The following is a 14705-nucleotide window of genomic DNA, read 5'->3' as shown; positions in this document are numbered from 1 at the left end:
CGCTACCACCATCACTGATGGGCTCAGCCTTGGCCAGCGGTGGGTCCATCTTGGAGCTGGCTGGCATTGGCTCTGTCAGACCCAGGGGAAGCTTCTGGCAGCTTCTCACAGAAGCCACCCCTGTAGCCCCTCCCCTCCTCCATCTACCAAAACTTTGCCACACAAACCCAATACAGTTTACTATGGAACATGCTGCAGTTCACCACTCTTCGTTTCTTCTCTTCCAGGTAGGCTGCAAAGCCATGATGGTTTTCTTCCAGTACTGCGTCATGGCCAACTTCTTCTGGCTCCTGGTGGAGGGGTTGTATCTTCACACCCTGTTGGTCATCTCCTTCTTTTCTGAGAGGAAGTACTTTTGGTGGTACATCTTGATTGGCTGGGGTACGTATCTTCTCAAAACTGGATGCCAAGAGCTGACCCTGACAGGCATTTTTAACAGCAATTTAATCCACAAACCTGGGGGCTCAGGCAGGGCAGAGATAGAGTGCATGTTACCTTGCTGCCAAGGATGGTTAGTGCAACCAGGAGCAAGATCAAGTGATGGCCAGAGCTGTTTAACAGCAGTAGCATAAATCTGCAAAGGTATTTAAGAGCGTAGTTTGTGCTAAGTTAATTGATAGTTAATGACCTCGGTGTCTTTAAGGACTGTGGGCCTGAAACTCCTCATCACCTTTACAGTCATTTAGTCCTTTGATCCTGACTGGGATCCCAAAGTTGGTACCATGCATTGATCTTAAATTGTAAGGATGGATCCCAGCAAAACAAGACTCCTGGACTGAACCAGACACCGCAGTCTGTCACTCTCTCCTTGTCTTACTGAATTCAGGCCAGCTAGCTATCCTGAGATCCCATCGCCTGTGTGCTAATGCTGATAACCTTCTGCTTACTGCATTGGTGGTTTCTCCAGCTTTAATGGGAATCAAGTTTCAAACACATAAAATAAATAAAATAAAATAAATAAAATAAAATAAAATAAAATAAAATAACTTTGTAAAATAAAACAAAAAAAAAAGAGAAAATGCCAAGGAAGACAGTATTAAACTCTTCACAACGTAACTCAGAGCTGAATTGCTAACTTATGCAAATTAATCCTATCCGGTCAACTTTTCTTCTTTCTCCAAAGCGGCAGCAAAGATCTCTTTTCCCCTTTAAGCCATTTAGCTGAAGATGTATGTATAAGTAAGCAGAATAGCTGAAGCTGAGAAATAATTAGAGCGGGGAAGAATCTTGAAAAGAAAAGAAAAAATAAAATGGTGTCATGTACAGGGGTACACGTGGACTCAGGATTTGATCAGTCAACTGTAGGGTGACTTCCATCAAAAGTGACAGGAGCTACGCTTGGGTTCATGCTGCAGAAGAGACGATTCTCTGTGCTATAAGCGTGAGATGATGTTAGCAGGCCTTGCTTCAGATGGAGTTAATCAGGTCAGACCTTCTTTAAACCTGCCTTGTGCATAGACACCCTTCCTTTCAGCACAGCAGAGCTGGCAGGTTTTAAAGAAAAATATATGAAGCTAATGATTTCGAATCAAAGGAAATCTCTTGCAATGTATTCTGAGGTCACTTGGGTGAGGAAGGGCAATTCCAGAAAATGACATGTGCTTGAAGGATCTTGTGGCCTTTCAGTCATCCATCATTTGCAAGAGCATCAGTGATGGATCTGAAACGGATCATGCAGGAATTAATAGTTTGGACGCACTCATTACAGTTATTACTGTTTTTATTACCATTGCACTCGGAAATCTCCGGTAATAAACAAGATGCAATACTGCGACTAACACAGAACCAAGCGACATGTCCTTCCTGGAGTTATTTCCAATCTAAATCTAATCAAAGGCAAGAGACAGAGAAAAGAGGCACCACAAGGATGGAACAAGACCACCCTAGTCAGGCAGAAGATCATAGAGTGAGGAGGCCAGGTGAGGAGGCCAACTACAGCCATCTACATGTGAACTTGTCACTCCAGGCTCCCTTTATAGTCAGTAGAGATCCAGACAATACAGTCAAGGGAGTACAAGGGCATATTTCTTGTCCTAAACAAACATCTGAAGTAGCTTTGTGTTAGAAGGACATATTTCTTCCCGTTGATGCTAAAGAGAGCCTGTGGCTTAGATACAGGTGTCCACACTGTAGATGTCTAAAGTGATTCCTATTCCTTGCATTTCCCCATCAGAAGGTTTTTTGTAGGCACTGCAACAGGAAGACAAATCTGCTAGGGAGCAGCTACAGGAAACTCATCTTACATGGCCGGTGCAAGAGAAAGGCAACGTGTTGCTTGTTTGGCATGTGAGCATTGAAAATGCAAAATGTTTGCCTACTGTTGAAAGAAGGCATCACCTCAGTCACTTGGGAGAGATGGAGAGTGGGGGAGAACAGCCTTGAAAGCACTGGTGATGATTTCTGACAGTAACACCATCTCTTCTCTTGTCAGGTGCCCCCTCCGTGTTCATCACTGCTTGGACTATTGTCAGGATTTACTTTTTCGATGTTGGGTAAGCCTATGGACTCAATTATCTTTCCTTTGTAATTCTTCCTTCCTTTATCTCCAAGGAAGGCCAAGGAAAGCCCTGTGGTTTTAGTAACCCAGCCATCCTGCCCTAACCCTAACGGCAGTCAGAGCAGAGCGGAGGCTTTTCCCTGCCACCATCAACTGGGAAATGCTCCCTGAAGACACACGGGTTATGTCAGCTTAGGCCAGTCACTCACCTTCTTTGTTTCCCAATCCCTTGGTCAGGGTATTTGCAGGGAATTTGTGAACAGACCCTGATGGTCGCGTTTGGCCCTGTGATCCTGTACATAACAAAGATATCAGCTGAGGAGCTGCCCCGTGGTCAGAGCAGAGCTTTGCATCCTACAAAATTGACCCTAAATATGCTTGTGCAGCAGATAATAAACACACCCGTTAGCTCTCCCACAGAAAAAGCCTAAAAACTCATTGTTTTTTTTTTACCCAGGCAGATCTTAGGATCTGTCCTTCATCCTCTTTAACCTAGCAGCAGCCTTTGATATTTTATATAAGAAGAAGATAGAATCCAGCTAAGTAAACGAGGCAGATATCAGAGGATATACGCGAGTAAATAGGATGTGTCCTGCAATCCTCCTTCATGCTTTTACTCAAGCAGTCAAACTATAGTAATTGGAAAGGCTTTTGTGAGAAACCACGCCAGAGAGTTACAGAATCGGGTGCTTAATTATGTACTCCCTGTGCATGACCTCGCTTCTTACGTTTGCAGTATATAGTAAACTCCATTTTCTCCCATGCACTCTCCCTCTCCCAATGTGTCCTGATTTGTCCTCATTTCAGTAAGAGAAGCAGCTCAGGTTTCTCATTGTGTTTTTGATTTATAGTCATGCTAACACATTTCCTGAGGGCTACGGACTTTTTTTTTTATGGTTTCACTCTGTCTGCATAAAACTGACCTTATTTACTCTGTTAATAAATAGCCTCTACAATGAGATAGAGACCAAAGGATTTAAACAGTCTGGATACCAATTCTTCTTACTACATATTCCCATTCAGCTCCAGCAATTCTTAATAAAAATGCAGACTTCTTTGCATTTTCTGGAGGCTTTAAAGCTCTACGTTTTTGTGCCAAGTAAAACAGAGTGTGAATTTACAGGATATGCTAATACTTAACATAGATTTTTTTGGCATACTAAAATTACCTACAGAGAAAAATTACAGGAAATTAATCCAGATTAAATAAAACCTAATTATGTAAAATTGGTTAAACAACATTAAGCTTCTATTTAAACATTCTAACTCCAAATTAAAGTGACCTTCATTCAGACTGCCTGAATTTATTTTTAAAATGAAGTGCACTAGACATAATTAGGGCCACTTTAGTTCTAAATGAAAGGGCAGCATGCACCTGACTAAGTATAAGCATCTGTATCTGAGCAATTCACTTCAGTCTCCTTTTATAGCTAGTGGACATTTAGTCGGTGTAGTCCACGGAGTGCAATTCTTTTCATCCTAAAGTTGATGCCTAAAATAGATCTCAGGAACTGTGCCCTAAAAGTGCTTCTCTTCATCTACCATTTCTTGCACTGTCAACATTTTGATAAAGATGAGCTGAATCCAGGTGAAACTGTCTACGATGGGTTCCACTAATCTACTTCAAACATGAATGGAGACCGATTTTCATCAATGGTCTCCTAAAAACGCGTCTCCAATCACCTGACCCATATGAGGTCTGCAGATAAATGTGTCCCAAGCAATATTAGTCGTTTCCACATCATTCCTATTCTGTCATTTCCTTGTTAGCTGTAAAATATAGTGCCAGATGACCTAGGTGAGTGGTGTGCAGACATTTCTGAATTCAGGATTAAATAAATCACACCCTGGATGCTATGGACTTGTCTGACTAGATCCATAACTCGGATGCAGCTAGCTAGATTTAGCCTGACTAATCCCACCATAGACTGGCCGTCATCTTTTACAGATGGGCATGTGGTTTTTTATTGATGGTGCCAATTGCTCTGTGCTTAACAAAACCCCTGTCCTTGATGGTGGAAAGCGTTGGAGGCTTCATGAACCTGTGGGGTTTGATAGCATTTACTTGTAGCAGACCTCTGTGTAGGAGAAACAAAGTGAATCACCATCCTTCCCCACATTAACCCTGAGATAGCATTGTCCAGCCTATTCCATTACCAAGGGGAAAAGAGATCACAGTATTATATCTGGGGCCACTGCTACCTACCAGCACTTAAAGCCACTGAAGGACAAGTCTTCAGCCCTTCCCAGTTCATGCACACCAGGTTTAGTCCTCTTCATATAACCTAGCATAGCCATCTTTAGCATTTAGGGAAACCAAGTATTGGAGAAGGTTACATAGCTACTTGCTTGCTTTGCTTGATGTTTTAAGTCTGATTTTGTTTCTTTTTAGGTGCTGGGAAGAAATAGTGGAATCTTCATTCTGGTGGATCATTAAAACTCCTATTTTGGTGTCTATTTTGGTAAAGTATCAGCACATTCTGCTGGCTGCAAAGCCATCTTTAATACTAAGTGTGGGGGGTGAAGGGGTGTTGCGGAGTGTTCTGTCAATGTCCATGGAAAAATGCATTAACAGATAAAATCCAGCTGTATATTGAATGTCTGTCTTAGGATGAGGAGGCTCACCCTCTGGATAAACATCATTACCTTTAAGCATTGACCATGGGAAGAGCTTGAGTATCTAAACAACCAAGGTGGAGCTCATTTGATTTAAGTCTGACCACCTCCATCTCAGCTAGTCACCCTGGGCACTCTCAAGCAGTAGCCGTGGGTGTGTGTAGCCAGAGGAGGTTGAGGAACATGGTTAGATATCCAGGAAAGGCTCATCTTGCCTAATGACTCAGTGGATGTCTAAATTCGATCAGATAAATTGCGTCATGAATGTTTTTGTTTCTCTGAGCTGGCCGTATGCAGAGCCCAGGATGACTTGTTCAGTTGTGGATGTCAACACTATAAAGTAAAATGGGATGAGTCCTACATAAATTTCTACCTAGATACAAGGAGGTTAGATAAATTCCCCCAGATATTTGCCTCTCGTTATAGCATCCAGTACAAAGTTGGATTCCAGCTATGTGTTTTTAAAGTAAGTTCTTGAGAAGCTTGGCTAATTTCCAGATAAATCAAGAGAAGTGCTTGACTTCTTGCTTGTCTGGATACGATCAAGTCTGACCACAGAAACCACAACACGTCTCAGGAATTCTGAGTCCTTCCATCCCTGTTGAATATTATGTGTTTCCTATGTCAGGTATCAAGCCAAAACTTGAAATCAAATGAACTTGAGTTAAACTTAGCTTTGAGTTTTCTTAAATGAAAGCAAGTATGTGGGAAAGGAAGAAAAAGAATGCAACAGAAATCAAACCAAATGTGTCTCTTTTAAACAGAAATCTTTTCTTAGGCATACATTCTTCTTATGCCACGTACATTATGACCTTTACAAGAAGACTTTTTTGTGTAGCATTTGTCATACAGGGATCCGAACTGAAACAGTTTGAATAATTACATCTTACTCTGTTCACCTCACTGGAAAGAAATACAATACTTAGATGACACATCTCAAAATATTTATATCATCATATAAAGCTATAGATAGTGTTTCCCTTTCCCAAGATAACCTTTTGGTGAAGAAATACTCCCTGTTCTCCTCAGATCAATGAGTCTGTAATTTCTTTTGGCCAATAAATTATTTTCTCATTGCCAAACAAAATTTTCCCAGCAATTTCTGATTTTCCTTCTGCAGATATCGTATAAATCTGGCACAGAGGAAGGACATTATAACTGCTATGTGATGAACAGCAGGTTTCTTCAGGGAGGAATGCAACATTTTCTTTGTATCTGTGGGAATAAACCATAGATCTCAATGGAAGGAAGAAATATAAAAGATATATAAGATATTAAGCACTGGGAACAGATCAAGTGCCTTTGATAATACTTCAGGTTGAAAAATAAACTAAACAACTCCTCCAGTAGCCTGATAGCCATATCTTCTACCATGCAAATCTAAGTCTGTACTACACCTCTAAGTCATACTCCACCTGACTCATCACTGCCCTGTGTCCATGTTGGCGCTTGACCACTTGAGCCAACACAGTCGGTATTTAACTGCTCCAGTCTTACCTTCAGTGCTGCAGCTGGTGTGCTATCAATGCTCATTAGAGTAATTGAACTAGATAATGCTGTTTTGATAAATCTTACTTGCCACCAAGTCAGACACAAACCATTTTTATAAGCAAATAAATATGAACAGAAACTATGACAAATGGCATGGGATAGATAAAAAGGGATTAAGCAATGCATCGTAACCAAGAAATGCAATTCATTTCCAATCACTCATTGCCTTTGAAAAAAGAGTGAGTGTCTAATTGAGAGATGTGTTTCAGTCTACTTTATTCACCTGTTGTGGAGATAAATGTTGGAATTGCTGGAGGAAGTTTTACAATCTGCTTTTGCAGGAAATCAGATTGGCTGGTTAACACAATCCCTTCCAGCCACTGAGTCTCTAAAAATCAGAATCATTTGTGCGTTCACTAACCATGAAAGGATAAACAAAGACATTGTGTGCCAAACTGAAACTAAGTCCACAGAAATCTGTCATCGCTCTTCTATTGTACATGTTGCATGAATAACAGCGTGATTCAACAGATAGGACCTTAAAAGCAAGTAGATTTGCATTCAACTCGTGCCATCTACTACGTGCCTTCAGGAAATAGCCATTCCTATCTCTACACCTTTGCTATTAAATAAGGTTAACGTTGCTTGAGCGTGTTGGTGGAGCACTTTGAGATTTTTTGAGTGAAAAGTACCATCTAAAATTTAGCTATTAGCAGTACCATCTAAAATCTAGCTATTAGCTGGACTCCTCTGGTCTAACATCCTTGGAGAGAATGTTTTCTGCTGTGTCACTGAGGTCTGTCCCTTGCTATACAAGGTCTCCAGCTTCTTTCCAGAGAAGACATGCCCAATAGCATTGAGTAGAGGTCTGCTTGAGTGGATACTGCTTTGTGTTTTGGTTTGGTTTCCTTGGTTCACCGCCTCAGTCTTTGACATGCTCAGCATCCGGTCCCATGTCACCGTCTCCTGAGGGCTTTGACGTCCGTCGCTCTGCTAACTCCCAAGGTTCCTTTCCCACCCTGTCGTCGGCACTCCCTCGCGCAGCAGGACGTCGTGCATAGCTGTGCTCTATGGGTTTGACATCATCATACTTGGGATGTATGACACAAAGTCCCAAGCAGGCTGATGTCAGGCCCAAGATGGCTGCCATCCTATGTCGGTTTACTATGTGCTCCCAGAGTGGGGTTCTCTGCTCATGGCTTTTTAACAACAGCTTGCTCCATGGCAAAAATATTGCAGTGAAAGGAACTCCCCTCTAATCATTGGCTCTTTTCACTGGACAAAAATCCTGATTTTGTATTTCTCTCTGTTTCCTTTCTACCCATCCCAACAGGTGAACTTCATCCTCTTCATTTGCATCATCCGTATCTTAGTCCAAAAGTTGCATTCTCCAGATGTTGGACACAATGAAACCAGCCAATATTCGTAAGTCCTAGACTTTTTTAACCATATTGTATTGTTTTAGGGAAACCTCTTTGGCTGTTAGTTCAGTATTGCATCTGTCTGCACTGATCGGAATCAAGTATTTGTTAATTGATTAAAGCTGATCAGAAATCAGGAAATGGGGCATTTGCTACAGCGGCTGCGCATGTTTTATGTCATTTTGAACAGACAGGCCAGAAGGCTTTCTCCTGGGATTAAAGATGAAGAAGTGAGAGCAACAGTAAAGATCACGAAAGAAAATAGGATTTTTCTTTGTATATTTAATGTTTATTGGATTCTAAAGGCAGAGGGACGCTTACGGAGAAGCAAGAGTAGCTGTCCACAGTATATGAGCTTTTTTTTGTGAACTAGCACTCAGCTCCCTTTTTCAAAGAAGGAGAGATCTAGAAAATCAGTACATTCAGTAGAATCTATGGCAAATTTGCCTTACCCTAGAGCAGCCCCCTAAACTAGGTTGGATTAATTTAATGCATTTCCCTTCACTGTTGAGAAGTAGCACTGTCTCAGAAGTTTTGCTTGACATAATGCTTTTATACCAGGGATATAAGGTTGACCTTTATGAGGCTTTTTACAACTAACAACATGCAAGTGAGATCAGCATCTGTCGCAGTGGCCAAGACTGGTCTTAGTTGCAGTATTTTAAGAGTGCGAGAAATCTGTCTATCTGCTTGGATTTATTCTGGCTTTAATGCAAATAAAATAAAAGTTCAGACCGGCTTATTTTTGACTCTTGCCACTGTCCTGGCTCAGCATATCAACTATCCTGGATATTTATTAAACGTGTCCTAGAAAAGAACTGAAAAGGAAAAAAGCCCAGTGTCTCTATGATCACTGCTCATAAATCCTTGTCTTTGGAGGGAGCTGTGCAGTTTGGTACCCTGAAGAATCTGAGCTTAGTTATCTTTCTGCAAGATGGAAAACAATAGCAATATGGCCCTTAAATACTGACCAGCCATGACACTGAGTCTTTCTCTCTGGTGACGGTAAATTATGCATTTCATTGGCCGAGAGAGATTCTCAGATTTATGGTAGGAAATTCCAGGTTTTGACCTTAACTTCTCCCTGCAGCAGCCAGAGCCAATTACCTCTTTTTCTGTCATCGTAACACAACACCATTGCCAGACCCCGTGCTTTCTATCACCCCCCTTTATATATTTCCAATTGGGCATTGTATCTTTGTACCCCCAGGATTGCAACAGCTTTGGCCAGGTACATAGATTAAATCAGCATATTGAAATATGTTCTAGTACTAAGCAGCAGCCTGGAGCAGTTGGCTCCCATTCATCTCAGTAGAGGTGCTGCCAACATGTATTGGAAGGGTTATGCCCAGATTACCTCGGATGTCATGCTGAGTTTTGGGTTCAGGACTTTTTACTTCACATTTTCCAATGAAGCAGGAGCTGCCAGGAAAGCTCTCTTTGCCTTGTAAACACAAGTGACAAATGTAGTGCGTCAGGGCACTAACACAGACTTCCGCGCACTGGTCTGCCAAACAGGAGGCACTGCTGAAGTGATCTTCACATCTTCAGCTCCTCCCCTTCCTCCTCCGCTTGGAAAAACATCTCAGTTCCATTAGGGCATGAATCACTTACAGGTGACCAATCCATATGAGATGCTTTAGGACATTTAAGATACTTGCTTAGACCTGGCATATATGGCCCAAGACCTGTGGGAGACTTGTACCCTTATACAGTGGCAGCTGGCCACCAGCCAGATTCTCTAGGGCCTCTGGAAGTCTCCGTTGACTGTATTGACTGCAGTGGGATGTGACACACCACGCTTTCCTATGGAAATTAATATTAAGTGTCCCAATCTGAAGGCTGGATCTCACCAAAGGGAGTTCTCAGTGCAGTTCTACATTTTCAATGTGTAGACAGCTAGCTGTAGGGACATCTGGGGTCCAGACCCTTTTATAAATGCCATCAGGCATGTGACCTGCAATTGTAGGTGCCTGGATTCTTTTACGTGTTGTTCCCTTATTACCTGAAATGATGCTGCTAGCTTCAGGGGATTGGCCTGCAGGACCCAAGAGATCTTAGCGAAAAAGTGCTGCTAATGATATGTGTGGGTTCCTCCTGCCAAATCTGAAATAAATATGTCTTAAACTAGCAACATCAGGGATCTCTCATTTGCATGTCTCCCTCCTTCTCTTGTTTATTTTATATTGTTTATTTTATAAAAAAATAACACGTTGACATGTTGACAGTATTGTTCCATTCCAACCGGCTTCAGTTTAGCTGCAGGCTGGAAGTTCAGGTGCGTTGCTGACTCACTCATTAATGCTGCAGACAGCGATCTGGGCTTTAATGTATTGGAAACTGTGAAAACAAGTCTCCCAAAACAGTTTTCTGGAAATGACAGAGACGTGTGCAAGAATAGGACAGCAACATTTCAGGCAAATGGAAGTTGTTTTCTGCAACAGAAATCTTGAGCAAAATTCATCTCTTCCTATTCTGTACATGTTCATAGATCAATATTATCATCAAAGTTTTCTGGGTAACTTTTCCGTTATGCGTTCAAGGAGCATGACTAAAGTGATGGGTCACTCTTATCCGCTCCCAAGGAGAGGATTAGGTTCAGTGAGGGCTAGTGGAGATGTGTTTTCCCTAAATTACGTGTCACCATGTATTATCTGGTCAGAAAGGGTGGGTCTGAGAAGTGCACCCAGTGCTGGGAGTGGATGTAATAAGTTGTTGGAGAAGCCATGGCTTCCAGCAGGTAGCTTTAAAAAGCTTTGGACAATCCCCCAAGCAGTTCTGCTGTCTGCAAAGCCAGGCTTTAGCCTCCTGGCAGAAATTACACCATAACTGGGGAAGATGATTTTCCTCATTGTGGTATTCAGGGGGATCCTTGAAGACAATCTGAGATCTAAAACATCTCAATATTCTGGGGAAGCTCAATGTGGGGGGCAAGAGTTGTGCAAACTGGAGAGGGGTCTCCTAAGATTTTGCATATAGGTCCTGTTCATTGCCACAGTCCAGCCAGGATGAAAAATGCTATTACTGAGGCCCCAGCGTTGTCTGCAACAATAAGATAAAATTTTCTAATGCTTTGGAGGTTGCAAACAGCCTCTCTCTGAGTATGATATACAAAGGTAGCATCACATTGATCTTCTCCAGGTCAACTTTTTTCTGAAAGACTGAGGAGAGAGGAGAGATCTCTGCAAAGCCAGTATTAATATTCAATGAACGGTGATCTGCTTAGAAAACGAGTTGCTTTCTCATATGTCAGGAGCTGGGGGAATTAGGGCTGAGTCATACTAGTGTGGGTCACACTGGCCAGAGCTGCTTCTGACAGGGAGGAACATGGTACCCTGATGGTCACCAATGGCAGTGACAGTCCTCTGGCAGAGCAAGACATCCAAGAGGACTCAGATTTTGGATCTACTCACTATGAGCAGGGATGTGCCCACTAGCGAGGGATGTGATAGGAAAGGTGAATTCCTGGAACGTTCCTTGGCTTCCTACAGGCACTCGTTTTGCCTGGAATGAGTGGCAGCCAGCTGCTTTTCAGCCACCAGGTATTCCCTGGGGAACCACAGCCTCCAGCCACAACCTTAATGCCAATCTGTCTTTGGGCCAGGCCCAGGGAAAGCTGGAAAGGTCTCCTGGGAGATACAGTGATGAGGATCAGCTGCATAAAGCTGGTACATCAGCCTTCCTAGCGGGCTTATGCAGATGGCAAACAAATGCAGATGGTCCGGGGGGGACTGAGCCTGATGGGACTCTGGAGGTGAAGGGTTTGCAGATGGTAGAACAAGTATTTCCAACATCCCAGCCTTAGCTTCAATTCCTCCAGAAGCCTCTGGGAGAGGGGGACACAGGAGGCTGTAGGTGACCAAGGGATGCAAAATGGCCATAAGCATCCTTAGGTCCTTGATTTCATTTTATTTCCATCAGCTATATTTTAATAATGATTAAATTTAATAAATTATCATCTCTTCTTAATTAGACCTCTTATTACCCAGCCTGATGCCATTAAGCACTAATACTGTTCATCTCCCTCCTTTGGAGACATTCATTGTGCGATAGCCTGTCATTATTCTGAGCTAAACATACCATTTCTCTCCCAGAAGCTGTAATTTTCAGAAATCCCAAGCAAACAAAGACAGCGCTAGATGATGATTTAGCTTGTAGAGATGAAAAAAGCTCCGGTGGGAGGGGAAGAAGAGAGAAGGAAGAAAGAAATACCTCCATTGAAGTAACTCGGAATAAAGATGTCACATTTTATGTTGTCACCACATCTGAAATCACCAGCCATCTGCAGTCTGCAGGCCAAGGAGAAATAATCTAGGGCTGATTACTCTGCCTCAGCTGGAGGCACGTATGTATTTATACAAGGAGGAAAGCCTGTGGAAACGATCCCAGCATGGTCCTTGGTTAGTTTGAACTGCCATACGTTGGCTATGCCCAGCTGAGGGTCCACCTCCAATGTCATTGCATCCCAGCCCAGGTAATCAGAGGGATCCTGGGGAGGTTAGGATGTGTGGAGCTATCTCAAAACCCTCCATTTCACTGTACCCCAGACACTTTTTCCCCTCTGGGCAAGGGCAGCCTCCTGATGCTGCCTTGCTTGAGGCTGCTGTTGAAAGGCTGGATGTTCCCAGGACCTCGGGGTAAGTAAGGCCCATCTCACATCTCCTAAGGGCAAACAAAGGCACTTAACATGCATGATACAGGCTACGCCATCATGATCCAGGTAATCAATGGATATGTACTGCAGTAAATTAAAGTGTTGGGGTTGCATAGGTCTCAGCTGCAGGATTTCTCATCGGCTTACCCTTTAGCTCCTCTTCCCTCTCCCCTTATGACTCATGTTTGTCTTTCCAACAGGAGGCTGGCCAAGTCCACCTTGCTGCTGATTCCTCTCTTTGGCATTCACTACATCATGTTTGCTTTCTTCCCTGACAATTTCAAAGCAGAAGTTAAGCTGGTCTTTGAGCTCGTGGTTGGGTCGTTCCAGGTAAGCCACCCTTTGGGCCACCAGTCAGTCACCAGGTCTGTTGGCAGAAAGAAGTGTAACAAGCTTGACAAGGAAACAAGCAAACATGTGAGCCAAGGTTTTCCTGGACATGCCCAATACTGCTCTTACACCCTTGGGGAAAAAGCTCCTTGCTTCAGCTTGGCCAGGATGGAGGATAATTTTATATTTTGCCTCACGGAACTCCAGAAGGAGATTCTTCCTTCTCATTTTAGGCACCTGAAAAGAAAATGTACCTCTATAAGTTAGACCCCCTAGGTTTTTTGCACTTAAGGGAGAAAAATTAGCACCTCAGTTCCATTTATATATCCTTGACATGGTGTAAGATGAGATAAATCACCTTTGGGAGGAATGTCTTTCTGGCCACTAACAGGAGCCTAGTCTGTCTTCAACCAGTTGACTTGCATCAACTTTCTCCTTTGTTAATAAACCAAGTCATGCCTGTAGATCCTGCTCAAGCAGGATTCCAGTTCATTGGTGTAGGAGGCAGGTTCGCCACGAGGTGGATAATGGTGCTGTTCTCTGCATTAATCTTCAGGAAGCCCTGATGAAGTTTGCTTCTTTGACCCCTCTACACACTTCAATTCAGCCAATTCCCATGTTGGGCTGTTAAATCTTGGCCCTGCTGCTGCATAAAAAGAAGCACTTCTTTATGTATTCCAACCCATTGCATCCATCCATTAATCACCTCCAGCCACTTTCTCTTCTCAGAGCCTGCAAGCAGGATCTCTTTGACACCAAGTGCCATACATGTGTCAGTGGCATGCTTTGTTCAGTGGTGAATGAGTTAAGGTCTTTGTCTACATCATTATAGCTTCACATCTGGCGTCTCTCCTTTGAGAGATAAGTGGACCTACATTCACTTCTTGTCTTTAGTGTTTGCAACCATAAGGTCTAGAGATAAGTTTGTGGGTTTTTTTCAGTGAAAGCTGAGATTTGTGAAAATGAGGTGTCACTGCAGGGGAGATGGAAAAGGAACAGTTTAGCCCCATACCACATCTAAGATCATTCTGACCTTGATGATGTTCTAGTGAGCATGTTTAGATCTCCCCAGTTTCAGCTGACGAGAGCAAGCAGCAAAGTTTGAATGACCAAGTGCCCCTCTTTAGACCTGAGCTGACTGGTGATGGCTTTAAACCCCAGTCGGGAGCAATCTTTGAGCTCACACCCATACATCTGCTGCAAGGTACCTTAATCAGTCTTGCCCTGCCCCTTTCATAGGGAAAATGCAGTCGAGTGGTTTCTAAGGGGCACCTTAGCAGTCCCCCAGCGGTGCGCCCTTTCTCCAAGGCTGCAGTGGGTTTGGGTTGGGATCTAGGGGAATATCAGCTATAAGGTGCTAAAAGCCTGTTCTCTCCTTTTCCGTAGGGATTTGTGGTGGCTGTTCTGTACTGTTTTCTCAATGGGGAGGTAAGATCAACACTACTGTTTGTTTAACATTTGCAGCTAAGGCAAACTGAATGCTTGTGGAGAGTGGGTTGAGAAGTGTCCTGTTCCTGATGTTACCCTATTGGCAGGAAGCTTCCATGTCAGATTGCTCACTCCAGAAAAACAACTCAACCATTTGTCTGACAGTTTTCAGGACAATTAATAAACTTATTAGGACTTTAGTGCAGACTGTACCATTTCTGCTGAGTCCTTCCTTTACTCATAAGACAGCATCAGCAGAACTTCCATA

At 43.0% G+C, this 14705-nt stretch overlaps 1 protein-coding gene across 1 annotated transcript in view; it reads left to right on the top strand.

Annotated features, from left to right (window-relative positions):
- VIPR1 (vasoactive intestinal peptide receptor 1) overlaps window positions 1–14464 on the top strand; it is a 75802-nt gene extending 61338 nt beyond the window's left edge. Inside the window, exons 7-12 of the mRNA XM_035899624.1 lie at window positions 228–381; window positions 2432–2492; window positions 4890–4959; window positions 7938–8029; window positions 12880–13009; window positions 14396–14464. Coding sequence (XP_035755517.1) covers window positions 228–381; window positions 2432–2492; window positions 4890–4959; window positions 7938–8029; window positions 12880–13009; window positions 14396–14464 — 576 coding nt within the window. The remainder of the gene's footprint in view (window positions 1–227; window positions 382–2431; window positions 2493–4889; window positions 4960–7937; window positions 8030–12879; window positions 13010–14395) is intronic.
- The last annotated feature ends 241 nt before the right edge of the window (window positions 14465–14705 follow it).

The sequence above is a fragment of the Egretta garzetta genome, unplaced genomic scaffold, assembly GCF_000687185.1.
Source record: "Egretta garzetta isolate BGI_Z169 unplaced genomic scaffold, ASM68718v1 scaffold117, whole genome shotgun sequence".
Lineage (NCBI taxonomy): Eukaryota > Metazoa > Chordata > Aves > Pelecaniformes > Ardeidae > Egretta > Egretta garzetta.
This window is presented reverse-complemented; position numbering and strand designations above follow the sequence as displayed.